Source organism: Catharus ustulatus, chromosome 2 (genome assembly GCF_009819885.2).
Source record: "Catharus ustulatus isolate bCatUst1 chromosome 2, bCatUst1.pri.v2, whole genome shotgun sequence".
NCBI lineage: Eukaryota > Metazoa > Chordata > Aves > Passeriformes > Turdidae > Catharus > Catharus ustulatus.
The window spans coordinates 123384845-123399456 of NC_046222.1; the positions used below are offsets into that span (position 1 = coordinate 123384845).

A 14612-nucleotide genomic window follows, 5' to 3' on the forward strand; every position below is an offset into this window, starting at 1 on the left:
CAGAGATTTTATTTACTTTATTGAAGTAAGAAGTGTCATGCAAAATGTCCCCTCAGGTTGGACACCAGGAGCAATTTCCTCATGGAAAAGGTGGGCAGGCCTTGGACTCCCTGATCTGGGAGGGTTTTTCCAACCTCAATAATTCTGGGATTCCATGAAAAAATGTCCTGCAGTATCTCAGAGGCTCCTGAAAAAGAAACTGGTTAAGGGAGGAAAATGAAAGACAAAAAAATGCATTTTCCCAGCTCCCTCAGCCCCTTCCCAGCTCTTTGTCTCTCTGCTGCTTCTCATTTTCTTGCCTTGGCTCTGGGGCTGTTGCCTCCTAAATGTTTGCAGAGGGATCCATCCCTCAGGTTCCTGACCAAACCTCTCATTGCCCTGGCAGAGCAGCAGTGCCAGGCCCTGCTTGTCTCCCAGGTGATGGGATTGCAGGCTCCTCTTGCCAGAAATGCACAGGATTCAGCCTGCAGTTGTTTATTTATTTATTTATTTCTCCATTTTTATTTATTTATTTTGCATAAGACACCAACAAAGCTTAACATCCCTTTTCTCACCTGTGGCAGGAAACCACTGAAGCCATTCTGGCACCATCTGTGTCTGTTTACAATCACTGAAGGCATAAAAAATGATCTGGGGCTCAGAAACCTTTCAATGTTTGCATCTCAGAGCTGATTTTTCTCTTTTTTTTCCTGCTTTGAGGTTGCTGGAAGGAATTTCCTGGGAGCTGAGATGCTTCACCCATGGACAGCACCCTCAGGATGTCCCCAGCTCCAGATGTCACCTGAGCCTCTCAAATCTATTTCTGCAGCTTTTTAGCTACATTTGCCTCAAAGCTTCTTCCCTCAGGGCTTTCCCAAATCACCAATAATCATTTCATGTCCTCAGTGCCCTCCAAGGCTTCCTTGATTCCCTAATGGGGAAGTTTTTCCTTAAATCCAGCACAAACTGCAATTCTGGATGTTGTTTAAGCTGGGGAAGTTTTTCCTTAAATCCAGCACAAACAGCAATTCTGGATGTTGTTTAAGCTGGGGAAGTTTTTCCTTAAATCCAGCAGAAACAACAATTCTGGATATTGTTTAAGCTGGGAAAGTTTTTCCTTAAATCCAGCACAAACAGCAATTCTGGATGTTGTTTAAGCTGGGGAAGTTTTTCCTTAAATCCAGCACAAACTGCAATTCTGGATGTTGTTTAAGCTCCCTGCTGCCCTCCAAGCATTGAGAGTTTCCTGCTGCCTTCTACCTGTTACATATTTGAAGACTCTTCTCATGTTTCTTCTCTGTCCTATTTTCTCTAGACTAAAACAACCAAACCCAGTTCTTGGGAGATTTTCCTCCAGGGTCAGCTTTTTTTTCAAGACTTTCAGCCCCTTTTTGAGCTCTCAGGACTTCCCCTAATTGGGCTGGTGAGGAAGTTGTGAGACCACGCTGGGGTTTCCTGAGTTCAGTGACCAAAGGGAATTGTTCATTTTTCACTTTCACACCTCCCCAGGGCTGAGTGGGAGTGCAGGAATTATTCCACACATCCCAGGCACAAAGCCTGGGCAAGGCATCTGCAAAAACACTTTCTAGAATTTTTCCACAACAACAACAAAGCCTCCTGGAGGGTTTTTGATGTTTCAAACAGCTGAGTCCACCTTACAATGGTTTCATTTTAGTTGCTCAGCGGAGGCTGTGCTGAAAGCCTCGCTCCAGTCAAGATATGCAATATCTATTGTCCATAAGAGCTGCTACTTGTCAGGGGAGGAAATGAGCCTGGCTGGCCAGGATTTGTTCCTGGCAAATCATTCTTGGCCTCCACTTATCTCTTCATTATTTCCCATGCACAAAAGAAAACTTTGTTTCGTGATTCGTTTCCAGAAATTTCCATGAATTCAAGTTGGGCTGTTTTCTCCTCTGATATTGTCCAAGCTGGTTTTTGACTCAGGTGACTGCAGCACCTGTCCCTGCTCTTCCCTCTTCCAGGGGTGGGAAGGGATTCCTTGTGGATTCCTCTAGGACTCAGCCTGTCCTCCACATCCTCTCAGCTGGTTTCTGCCAGGTCTGGCTGACTGGAAAAACCCCAACTCACTGAAATATTCTGCTCTGCTCTCTCTGTTCTTCGTGGTTACTCAATGGACCATTGTTCATTCTCCTTGCTGAGGAGTGAGGAGAAAAAGCCATCAATCATTTTGGCATTCCCTGTGTCACCTCTTCCATCCTGGAGGAAGAGCACATCAGTTTTTCACTATTTTCTTGCTCTAACTCCTAAAGGACAGCCACACCTTCCTGGAATTTTCTCTTTCCTTTGCTAATTACATTGATTTTATTTGTTTTCATTCTTACAGACTTCTGCTTTTATTGCTGTTCCCAGTTTGCTGGAGTGTGTGCTCACTCTGGAGGGTTAATGAGTCACTGATTGGGGTTTAATTGAGTTGAGGTCTGAAGATGGGACACAGGAACCAGAGGTGAGCCTGTGGTGGCTCTGCAGCTCCTGCCAGAGCCTCCCTCGTGCATTTAGAGCTGTTCCCTCATCAGGGAACAATGGAATGGTTTGGGTTGGAGGGAGCTTAAAGCTCATCCAGCCCAACCCCTGCAGGGACAGGGAACCTTCCATAAGATTCTCCAACCTGGCCTTGGGCACTGCCAGAGAACAATTCCTGCCCAAAATCCCATCTAATCTCATTTTGTATCTCTGATCTTACCTTGAATTCCACATAAAATAAAATCTGTTACAATTAGTTTTGGACTCTGCCACTAGCCTGCCTCTCTCCTTTTTCCCAGTTTAAAGCCTTTCTTAGTTCAGCCATTTCCACCACCACCCAGCTGTATTTCTCAGAATCCCAAATCCTGGGGCTGGAAAATCCCTCCCAGGTCATCCATTCCCAGCTGTCCCCATGGCCACCTTGTCACCCTGAGTGCCACCTCCAGGTGCCACCTGCAGGGATGGGCACTGCAAACCTCCCTGGGCAGTGCCAATCCCTGAGCTCCCTTTCCATGGGGAAATTGCTGCTGCTGTCCCCCCTGAGCCTGCCCTGGCCCAGCCTGAGGCCGTTCCCTCTCCTCCTGTCCCTGTTCCTGGAGCAGAGCCCTTCCCCTTGTCTGTGTCCTCCTGGCAGGAATTTTGGAGACTCCTGGCAGAGCCATTAACACTCAGGAGAAGGTTGAGAGGGCAGGGAAGTCACAACAACTTTCCTGACCATGCTGGGTTTGGATTATTTTGGGCAGGACACTTCTGGGCTATCAGGATAAACAGCAGGAAGATGCCCCTTGCACCCCTTTCCATGCAAACCATCAGCCATAACCAGTTTTTGTTTCCTCCTGGGTGTGCTGGGTTTGGGATGGGCTGGAATTACCTGCAAGTGAAAGTTCTTTAGATTCTGGTTCCTCAGTTTGAGACAGTGAGTATCTCAAGAAGTTGCTGCATTCCTCATTCAGAGCACTTCACATGTGTAGCACCAATTGAATTTATTCCATCTGGGATCATTCAGCACTTCTGCAAATGAGACCACAAAATGTCAATTCAGACACTCAGAAACTGGGAGGGTGAAATTCATGGCCACCTGCAAGAAGTGTGGTTTAACTGACTGGTGCAGCCTCACCCAAGCAGGGAAGGAGGGATTCAATCCCTTCCTAAGGCACATCCCAGCTGCTTCAAACCCAAGCTCATCCTTTTCCATGTGACCCCTGCAAATTCACTGCTCATCTTCAGTCTGCTGAAACAAATGTGGAAAAAACTTCTGGAGACAGCAGCCTCCTCCTCTATGTCATCCTGACACAGCTCCAGAGTGGCTCCACCCTGAAAAATAAATGTGGCACAGAGCCCATGGAAAAGAAAAGTAGGCAATTATCTGCTTTGCATATGCAGATGCAAAGGAGAGGAAGAAGAAATAACGCTCCTCATTATGTGGTATTGATTTTGCAACCTAGTCCTCATTTAAAGCAGATTGGATGTGTGCAATTATGCAGCTTTTTAAAAGTAAACAGAGAAAAGAATCCCAACTCCTTCCAAGCAGCACATTGTGGCAGATGGACACAGAGCTGCACAGAGCCCAGAGCAGTCCCAGCATGGGCAGAGGGATGGAGCAGCTCTGGCACAGCTGGGATTGCTCAGCCTGGGCAGGAGAAGCTTTGGGGTGAGCTCAGGGAAATGCCTGAAGGGAGGTGACAAGAAAGATCCCAAATCCATGGAATGGTTTGGGTTGGAGATGACCTCAAATCCCACCCAGTGCTACCCCAGCCATGGCAGGGACACCTCCCACTGTCCCAGTGTCCAACCTGGAACTGAACATTCCAGGGATCCAGGGGCAGCCACAGCTGCTCTGGCAATTCCATCCCAGCCCCTCCCAGGGAACAATTCCTGATTCCCAAGATCCCATCCAACCCCACAGTGAAGCCATTCCCTGTGTGCTGTCCCTGCAGCCCTTGGGAATTGTCTCTCTCCAGGTTTCCTGCAGCTCCTTCAGGCCCTGCAAGGCCACCCTGAGCTCAGCCCAAAGCTTCTCCTGTGCAGGCTGAACAATCCCAGCTGTGCCAGCCTTTCCTCCATCCCTCTGCCCATCCTGCTGCCTCCTCTGGACACACAAATCCTGATTCTTCCTGTTATTTTTCAGCTCATTCATCTTCCCACTACCCCACCTGTCTCTGTCCTAATCTCCCTCAAATCCAGCCTTTCTTCATCCCAGTCTTTTCCCATCTATTCTCCTCCCTTTCCTTCTTCCCTCTCTATTTCATCCTCTCATTAGCTCTTAATCCTAAATCCTAAACCCAGCTGAAATGTGTGGTGTTTATGGACAAACCTGCTGTGGAAGTGAGGAAATAGCAGGGAGAACAGGCCTGCACCTGTCCCACACCCCTGCCCACAGCCAGGCAAACAAAACCTCACTGCAGGGCAATTCCTCTTTCCACAGGCAACCCCTGCTTTCCACCAGCACCTCCAAATATTTCTGCTGATCTGGGGCTGGAGGTAACCAACATCCCAGTCCTAAACGTGAGATAAATTCTGATTTTATTTTGATATTGAGCAACACATCATGGAAATTAAAGTTTTTAATAAGAGGAGAGAATTGGCTTTCTGTGGTGCACAGAGGACCTGTGCAAAACGAGGTTTAGTCCAGCCTAATCAAGAGACTGCTAAAACCCAAAATAGCTGTGGTTAGAGAGGCTCTGACTGGTTATTTTGAGCTTCTAAAAGTGCCTCTTTTTTTGTCTTTCATTTTCCCCCCTCAACCCTGCCACACCCAGCCAGTTTCTTTTTCAGGAGCCTCTGAGATACTGCAGGACATTTTTTCATGGAATCCCAGAATTATTGAGGTTGGAAAAACCCTCCCAGATCAGGGAGTCCAAGGCCTGCCCACCTTTTCCATGAGGAAATTGCTCCTGGTGTCCAACCTGAGGGGACATTTTGCATGACACTTCTTACTTCAATAAAGTAAATAAAATCTCTGTTAGAGGAGTTTTTATTTCCTTACTGACTATTCAGGGCATGGCCACCACTTGTTGTTCAGACCATCCTTTTTAATCTCATGCTTTTAAATATTAAATATTACATTTCCTGCAGTCTTTGGATGCTTTTGCAGGAAAAACCAAACTTGTGAGATTCAAGGGAGCTCAGACCTGGTGGACACCTTGGATGAGTGGTGAAAGATCTGGGAATCATCCTGAGCTTCCATAAAAGCAGGGACAGGGCAGGAAAGGGCAGGGCTGGAGCTGGGGAAGGGGCCCAGGGAGCTGGGAAAGCTCAGCCTGGAGAAAAGGAGGCTCAGGGGGGACCTTGTGGCTCTGCACAAGTCCCTGCCAGGAGGGAACAGCAGGGAAAGGAGGAGAGGAAATGGCCTCAAATGGCACCAGGGCAGGCTCAGGGTGGAGATTGGGAAAGAAAATTTCCCTGTCAGAGTGGTGAGGGTTGGGATGAGCTGCCCAGGGAGGTTTGCAGTCACTGTCTGTGGCAGTGCTCAGGAGCAGGCTGGATGTGGCCCTTGGGGACAGGGGTTGGGGGATGCTGGAGGGCTCTTCCCACATTCCTGGTGACTCTGGGATGCTCCATGAGATGCCCACACACGTGTGACAGACAGGTGCAGTCACTACCTGCATTGCTGATGTGCACTAGAGACTCTCAGGCAGCCAGATCTCATTCCAGGGATATCAAACATCCACCTGGGAATGGTTTATGAGGTCTCAGGATCAAATGTTTCTGCTGGGAGCAAATCCCATCACGGACAAAAATGGACTCAGCCTCGAGCTGATGTTTGAGACAGCTTTAAATGCAGCTAGGGGGGATATTCTAAAAAAAGGGGGGAGTTGGCCACATGCAGATGTGTATTTAGATGTGTATTCCATGTGGAATGGAGTCAGAAGTGAGAATGAGCAGTGACTGTAAGTTTATACCCTGCTGGGAATCTGATATTGGCATTTGAAAGCAGCACTGGGAAGACAGGGACAGGGATTGAACGTTTCCTTTTCTCCTGCCAGAGGAGTGTTTGATGGAGATAGAGCATTGAAGAACTGGGAATCAGAGCTGTCCCCACTCCTTTCTGCCCCTGGCCAAAATGTGACAGCTCCAAATGTGACCAAGAGAACACCATGGGTCACAAGGAGCACCTGGAGGGTGGGAATGGCTGATGTGGGAATGGCAGGGACACCTGGGCATTCCCACCTCACCTGGATTTACTCCAGGCCCATGTTCAGAATGAGGAGGAAGCTCAGGCCAGACAAGACTGCATTAAAAACAAACAGGGAAACAAAGTAAAGGGAAGCAAAGCCAGGGAGGGTTTGCATTGTGAGCACCAACAGGCAGTAAATTCTCCCTGTCAGCTGCCTGGCAATTACTGCCTGAGCACAGAGGGGGTGGGAGCTTGGGAATACCTGTAAACACTTCTGCACAGGCAATTTGTCTTGTAGCAGTACCCAAAACAGCTCCCAGGACTCCCACAGCCCTGGTGCCTGCAGGGCACAGGATGTGTTGGGAACCAGGGGCAGCTCACACCTGCCTGAGACGAGGAGGGCCCACAGCAGTTCTGGGGCTGGCTGAGCTGCAAGTGCTGCTGAGAAGTGCTGGGAGAAGTTTTCCATTTCCATTCCTGCCCTGGCTACAGCAAGGGCATGGCTGGGGCTCCCAGGAAAGGTGTTGGGGCCTCTCTGTGATGGGATTCCAGTGAGATTTCATTGAAGTTTTTAAATCTTGAGATCTGCTGCTTTCTCTGCTTCCCCTTGGGCATGGTGGGGCTGCTTTTTCATCCCTGTTTCCTGAGGACAGGAGCAATGAGGGCTTCAACAGCTTGGGCAGAAACTTGTCCCTCCCCAAAGCCAGATGTGAGGGAAGGGAGGGACAAGTCTCAGCTGTGATGAGACAAAGATTGTTCAAACAAACCTCCCAAACACCTTCTGCAGTGGGAGCAAGCGGCTCAGCTTCCAGCAGAGCCTGGCTGGACGCTGGTGTCGGATGTGCTGCAGCTGCAGGGATCTGTGTCACTGACCTTGGTGGCTGCACGTGAGCACCAGGCCAGGGGCGTGTGCCAGCTGGGAAATGCTGTCCAGAACCTCCAACGCTGGGAGGATCTGGGCACCAAGGCCAGACGTGCGGCTTGACCTCCATCCTGCTGCCCCTCCATCCTGCTGCTCCTCACCCAGCACATCCACCCAGAGCTGTGACTGTGGGTGTCTGAGGATGGAGCAGTTGTGGTGATGCCCTGAGGATGGGGAAGGTGCAGGGTAGCACTGGGGTGCCCTGAGGATGAATTTTGGAGGTGCACTGAAGGACTCTGCAGATGGAGAAGGTCCTGGCTGTGCACAGAGGAGCTCTGAGGGGCACTGAGGTGTCCTGAGGATGAGGAAGGTTCTGGAAGGCACCAGGTTAGCTGGGGCTTCAATCAGCCGGGCCCAGTGGAAGGTGTCCATACCCACAGCAAGGGTGTTCCTGCCACATGAGTGAGGTGTCCCTCACGGGCAGAGTGTCCCACACCAGCAGGGTGTGTGTCCTAAACGAGCAGGGTGTCTGTCCCACACCAGCATGGTCTCTGTCCCTCAGTCCCGGGCTGTATGTCCCTCACCCCCTGGGTCTCTGTCCCTCACCCCCTGGGTCTCTGTCCCTCACCCCCTGGCTCTCTGTCCCTCACCAGCAGGGTGTCTATCCCTCACTCCCGAGCTCTCTGTCCCTCACCAGCATGGTCTCTGTCCCTCACCCCCTGGGTGTCTGTCTGTCCCTCACCCCATCTCTCCCCGCCACACGCCCGGCCTGCCCCAGCCGCCCCCGCCACGCGCGGGCCACACGCGGCCGCGAGCCCGTCCCCCCCCCGCCCGGCGCTCCGTGCGCGGCCCCGGCCGGGAGTGAGCGCGGCCGGGCGGGGGGAGCGAGGGGGCGGCGCAGTGGAAATTTCCACTCCCTGCAGCAGCCGGCAGCGGCGGCGGCTCGGGCGGCTCGGCGGGGCCGGGGGCGGCGCCGGCCGCGGGGGCAGCGCGGGGAGGGCCCGGCCGTGCCCGCGCGGGGGTCCCGGCCCTCAGGCCGCGCTGCGGGGCAGCCCCGGCCCGGCGGGGGCGGCGCTTGGCGCGGGCAGGGCCGGGCCCGGTCGAGCGTGCGCAGCTCCTGCGCCCTTTAAGCCGCGCCGCCCCTGCCCGTACGGGCGTCTGAGCCGCGGGAGCCGCGCGGGAAGGAGCCGCCACAGCGCCGGGACGCGCCTTCCTCATCTTCCTCCTCCTCCTCCTGTCCCCCCCTGCTCCTCCTCTCCGGCCTCGCCGCAGCCCCCTCCTCCCCTCCCCGCGCCCCGCTCCTCCCGCCACTGGCAGCTCTAAGATGCCCCGCTATGAACTGGCTTTGATCCTGAAAGCCATGCAGAGGGTGAGTGCGGGAGAGGAGACGGGAGGAAGGGAGGGAGGTGGGACTGGCACATTGCCCCCTCCGACCCGCGGTGTCCCCTCGGTGTCCCCTCGCTGTCCCCGCGCTGTCCCCGCCGCACCGCGTGGCCCGGCCGGCCCTGTCCGCCCGCAGTGCCGCAGCGTGTCCCGGGCTCCGCGGGGCTCCCTCCGCTCCTCGCCCGCCGCCCCTTCCCTTCCCTACCCTCGGACACTCGGCTGAGCCGCTGCCCCCGAGCCGCAGTCCCCTCTCCCCCTCCCCTGCGCTCCGCAGGTAAGCAGATCCCACGCTTGCCGAGATGCGGTTTTTCCCTCGCCCATCCCCTCCCTCCGTGCCTGGAGCAGGTGAAGCCGGCCCTTCCCCTTCCCATGCCCGTACCAGCGCATCCCCCTCCGGCTCTGCAGCACCAGCGCTTTCCATCCCCCTCCCCGCACCTGCGCTGGCATCACCGGGCACCTCCTCGGCTCCGAGGGAAAAGGGCGAGAAGCAAGAATTGGTCCCCCGTGTGCCAGGGCAGTGCCAGGGCAGTGCCAGGATGGGGTTTTGGCCGCAGCAGTTGAGCTGGGCCCTATCGCCCCCGGCAAGGGGCGCTGGGGGTGGCACAGCCGTTGCCGCTGTTTTTTGGCAGCGCGGTGATAACAGAGCTCGGTTAGATGATGCTCTTCCCATTCGGCAGGAGCTGAGTCAATACGTGGGGGAAGGGGAGGGGGGGGAGCGGGGATGTGTGTGCGTAAAAATAATAATAATAATAAAATAGGGCTCTCTCCGTGTGGATGGGAGGTTTATTTGGTAAATAACAGCTGGTGCTGGCTCTTCTCTAGTACCTTCTATAGCCTTTGTTTATCTGCTGCTTTCCAGCCTCGTATGCGGTGCTGGTGTTGGAATGTAGCAGCACTTGCACTGGATAGTCCGGGATTTCCCCTTCATTGCCCCCAGCACCGCTCCCCACCGAGCAGCAGCAGCTCAGCAGCGTGGTTTTGGATTTTTGGGAATTCCGGGAGCACGGCTGCTGTGCCGCATGCACTAGTACATTTCCATTCATTTTACATGGACCATCCACATGTCGGGGCTGGCTTTTTCTTTCTTTTTTTTTTTTTTTTTTATAATGTATTTTTCCCCGTGGTTTAGCTGCAGAAGCTGTAGTAGAGACATCTCACCTGGGTCCTCTAGTGGAGAAACACAGCAGCAGGGAGAAAGCCGGGTGACATTGCTGCATGGCTCATCCAGGCAAAAATACACTGCTTTTCCACTCAATATATAATCTTTGTCCGATTTTTTTTGTTCCTTTCCACGCCCCTCCCCGTGGGTCCAAGAGGCAGAGGTGCTTTTTGTAGCCGTACTGTTGATGTGGGAGATGCTTTAAGCTGGGCAGGACAGCAAGCATAGCAAATCTGCCATAATACTGAGGCAGGAATAAACTGACTTCTCTGAAAGGATGCCATGGAGTGCTCTCTGCTGGAAAGGCTCTCTGGTTTCTAGGATCTGACCACGGAGATGCAGGGATAAGCTTTTAGCTGTGAGATGCTTCTAAAGAGCATCAGTGCACTCAGGATTTAACATCTGCAACCTTTGCCTCTTTGAAGTTGGGCTCTCCAGCATGTTCTTTCCACATGGATGTATCTTTAAGGGTTTTTTTTTTTTTTTAACTCTGTGATGATGTCCAAACATTTTAGTTTGTGCTGGTGTTTTTAACCCACCCTTGTTGTAAGTCTAAAATTTGGAGTCTGTGTGTAGATGCTGCTATTTTTGTGCTATTTTCAGCGCACCAGATCTGGGTGCTTTTTTGTTCAGCAATATTTGGCTGCTCCTGCCTTTCTTGTGCCATGGGAACACTTGGAAGTGTTTCCTCGAGTGGTTTTATGCTCCGTGGTGCTGCTGGGGGGTTGCTCTAATGACCCCTGTAAGCTGTGCATAATCCTGCCTGTAATACTGAATTAAATGAGGCAAAATACGAGGCTAATAAGCCAGTCTGAAACAGTGGAATGATTCCATAACTCCCTCCTGTAGGAGAATAAATGACACTGCTTTCCCACACTGGTGCCAGCACCTGGGAAGGTGTTCCCTGTCAGTCCCTCTGTGGTGGGTGTGTGTCCTGGTGCTGACTCTTTTGGTGTCTGTGATGTCCCTCCTCACCTGTGGCAGCTCCCCTGTCCTCCAAAAAAAACCACCAAACCCTTGTCACTTGGCTTTGCTGTGCTTTAGGGCTTGTCCTGAACTTCTGGGAGCTCTCTGGCAGCTTGGTGCAAACCCCAGCCTGAAGACTTTGCTGCCTCTCTTCAGGAGCAAACTTGGTGTTTCTGTGGGGTCCTCCCCACCCACAACTTTCTTTTAATAGTTCCCTTGGCATTCTCAGGGATCCAGGCTGAACAAGTCTCTCCAGTTGGTTTTTGTTACTTTAAACCCTGTTGCTGCCTTGCCCTGGTGTCCAAACCAGGGATCCTTTCCTGTTCTTTTCCTGCTTGTGGCTCCTGTTTGGAGTTTGTTGGGAGGACCCCATCCATCCTGCCTGATGCTCTCCTCAGGCTTGGCAAGCTCCAGAGCCTCTCCAGCTCTCTTTTTGTGCCTTAAAAACACAACACCCAAGAGCTTTGAGGATGGTGGGGGCACGAGAGAAAACTTTCACTTGGCACTGGTTTCAATTTGTCACTGGTTGTCTGTGTGTACTTCCCACAGAAAGTCAGGATTTCATTCTGAAGTCAAAGCTGAGCAGCTCTTCTCTGTCCTGATTTGTGAGAGGTGATGGATTTGGATTAAAACCACTGTGTTTCTAAATACTACAACACAGGATATTTTATATACTCTGGATATATAGAGGGCTTTTCATCAGCAGAGCCCCCAGTTGGTGACTCTTAGGAAAACAATAATAAAAACCCTAAAAGCCACCCCAAATAAATAAATAAATACATAAATCTCCCTGCTCTGGTGTGTTTGGAGGGCGAGGGGTTTGTGTTGCTGTGTGTGAGTTGATGGATTTGGGCAGAGAAAGGTGTGGGCACTGGAGTGAAATGATTCATTTTGCCCATTTTGCTGCTTCCCACACTGCAGCATGGAAAGAAGAAATACTGAGGGGAGCTTGGTGGCAGATTTGTTCTCAGCATTGTCCAGGTGTTTGCAAACCAAGCCTGCCCACAGCAGCCCTGCAGCTGTGCTGGAGGGAAAGGGGCAGAATGAACACACAGCTGTCCATGGCCTGAATTCCCTGCTCATAACAAAAGTTTCTGAGGATTTCTGATTTTTCTCCCATCTTTGGGAGGATTGTGGGAGAGCAGCACCTTCTGAATCCCCAGGAGGGAACCTGCAGGAATTCTCACTGGTTGGGAGAGCAGGGAGCTCTGAAATTCCCTGGAAGGAAGAGCTGGAAATGGTTTGTGCAGTGACTGTGGGGTGGCAGTGCCAGCCCTCTGAGGGGACTGGGACACAGAGTGGGAATCCCACAGTCCCTGAGCTTGCAAAAGACCAGTTTATAATCTGTTATAATCTAAAACCTAACCACTTTTTTTTTTCAGCAAATACCTGTGCTAGGAGACCCATCCACCCATTTCTGGAATCCCAGAGCGGTTTGGGTTGGAAGGGGTCTCAAAAATCACCTTATTCCACATGGCAGGGACACCTCCCACTATCCCAGGTTGCTCCAAGCCCTGTCCAACCTCCAAATAACAATAATAATAATAATTCTGCAGTAAATGTGGGCTCTCATTCCTCCAGCCATATTCTCCCAACACAACTTGTCTTCAGCAGCTGTTTGTTGCTTTTGGAGTGGGTTGCCGTGTTTCCAAAATTCCCTACCTGCCCTGTGGAGATTGTTGGCTATTTTGGGAAAGCCAAAGTAAATGGGCAGTAGTGTTGCTTGACATCTTGACTATTCCATTTAATTGCTGTGTAGGCAGCTGCAGCAATTGGGCTTTTGATGTCTCAGTTGCCAGGAAGGAGGGGGAGAAAATGAAGCAGGAAGATACTGGGTTTGTTTTATTTTATTTTATTTCCTTTCCAGTGAGCCACCTGCTCTTCCAGTGCAGTTGTGCATCTTCCCCACCCCTCTTCCCAACTGAGCAGGTTAAAATTTCACAGAAGTTTTTTTTTCCTCTGTTCTCACTGGCATTTTTAGTAGGCTGGAGCAGGCTCTAGAGCCTGGCAGGGAGGGATCCTGGAGTCGGGGGTGGTGCTGGAAAAGAGACCAAAGCCTTGGAACTAAAAGACAGGATCAGAAAACAGCAAGATCCAGCACTGGCTCTGCTGGAGGAGTCACCTTTGTGTTTTCTGCCTTGAACATTCCATGAGAACTGGATTTTGGAGAGTGTGGTGCAGACAACATTTGGGAATGATACCCTCTTGCCTGATATTTGACATTTTCAGTCTTGGAAGAACTGGAGTTTTTCCAAGTGTGGGATACGTGCCTGGGTCTGAGGGGACACTGAGGATTATTCTGCAGAATAGTTGAAACCTAATTTCAGTTTCTTGCAGGTCCCTGGTGGGATTTCAGAGGGGTTAACCTTTGAGTTCAGACTTCTTTGGGCTGCCCCTGGTTCCTCCTCAGCAATGAGCTCTTTGCTGCTGCTTGGATTTTGTTCCTGCTGTGTTCTGGCTGTGAACAGGGAGGTGTTGGTAACTTCAGCATGGAGCAGATTCTGTCCCTAAACTCTTGGGAGAGAAGGCAGGAGCACCCTTTGTGCACTCTGGGGAATTCTCTGCATTGTTGGAAAGCCCTGGAACGTGACAGGCTCCTGGGAAAGTTGTCCGTTGTAACTCTGAGGAGGGGCTGCTCCTCCAGCTCATGTGTTTGTGTTTTCTGTCTCCTAATCTTCATCAATTCCATACTTTGGAATGATGGAAGCTCTGGTTTTCTCTGTGTGTTTTTTTCAGGAGCTGATTTCTCCAGTTCCCTTGTCCCACAACCATAACTGCCACACAAAAGATTGCTTTGGAAGTTAAGTTTTTGATCAAGTAATTTGTCTTCCCTTTTGTTTGTTTTTTTTTTTCTTTGCCCAGAGAAGCTGTGGCTGCCCCTGGATCCCTGGAAGTGTCCAAGGCCAGGTTGAAGCACCCTGGGACAGTGGGAGCTGTCCCTGCCATGGCAGGGGTGGCACTGGATGGGCTTTAGGGTCTTTCCAACCCAAACCATTCCATAATTCTGTGATTTGTCAGGCTCCATCCATGGCAGGCTGATAATTCCTGGGGCCACAGCCACCCACACCTCCCTGGCTGTAAATCTGGGATGAAGGAAGAGCTGCTCATGTGGAAGCAGTTGTTTGGTAGAGCTCTGTGTCCCACCCTCTGTGTCCCTTACCTGAGGGCACCAGGTTATTCCCTGGAAAAATTCCTGCCCTGTGGAGCAGCAGGAATATCCCCAAGTGTGCATTGAGGAGCTGATCAAAAGGTGAAAGCAGGGAAAAATCCCAAAAAGAGATGCAAAATATAACTAGTTATGGAGAAGTGGAACAGGAAAAATTGAAAGTAAGGCAAGATGTAAAGGACCAGTCCTGTGGAGCACTGCTGCAAATATTGGTGCTGAAAATGAAATTCTACACAAAGTTCATCAGCCCTGGTGAGGAGAAGGGCAGGAAGGAAGTGGATGGTGTAAAGGGAGGGTCATGAACCCAAGAAATAGGATTGAGGAACTGCAGCTCTGCTGGTTTTTAATCCTGGTTTGTCCACTTGCAAGCCAGTCCTTGTGTTCAGTCCTGCAAATATCTAAGGAATAATGAAAAGCCAGGTCCATGCAGAGGATGGATACAGGGAGGGAATGTGTTCAGTGGACTTGGTGTTTTAGAAAAAGAAATCAATGTCTGGTA

At 51.3% G+C, this 14612-nt stretch overlaps 2 protein-coding genes and 1 long non-coding RNA gene across 3 annotated transcripts in view; 2 read left to right on the forward strand and 1 right to left on the reverse strand.

Annotated features, from left to right (window-relative positions):
• LOC116992133 lies at positions 1-9457 on the reverse strand. Its single transcript, XR_004417010.1, has 3 exons — positions 9258-9457; positions 3332-3471; positions 1-187 (listed from the first exon to the last, which is right to left on the reverse strand). It is a non-coding gene; the product is annotated as an uncharacterized LOC116992133 (long non-coding RNA).
• Positions 8721-14612, forward strand: part of SLC5A3 (solute carrier family 5 member 3) — a 20420-nt gene continuing 14528 nt past the window's right edge. Inside the window, exon 1 of the mRNA XM_033051395.1 lies at positions 8721-8808. The gene's annotated coding sequence lies outside the window, so the exon portion shown is untranslated. The remainder of the gene's footprint in view (positions 8809-14612) is intronic.
• The window catches only part of MRPS6 (mitochondrial ribosomal protein S6), a 41140-nt gene continuing 35261 nt past the window's right edge, over positions 8734-14612 (forward strand). The window contains exon 1 of the mRNA XM_033051397.2: positions 8734-8808. Within this exon, the coding sequence (XP_032907288.1) occupies positions 8764-8808 (45 nt within the window). The 5' untranslated portion in view covers positions 8734-8763. The remainder of the gene's footprint in view (positions 8809-14612) is intronic.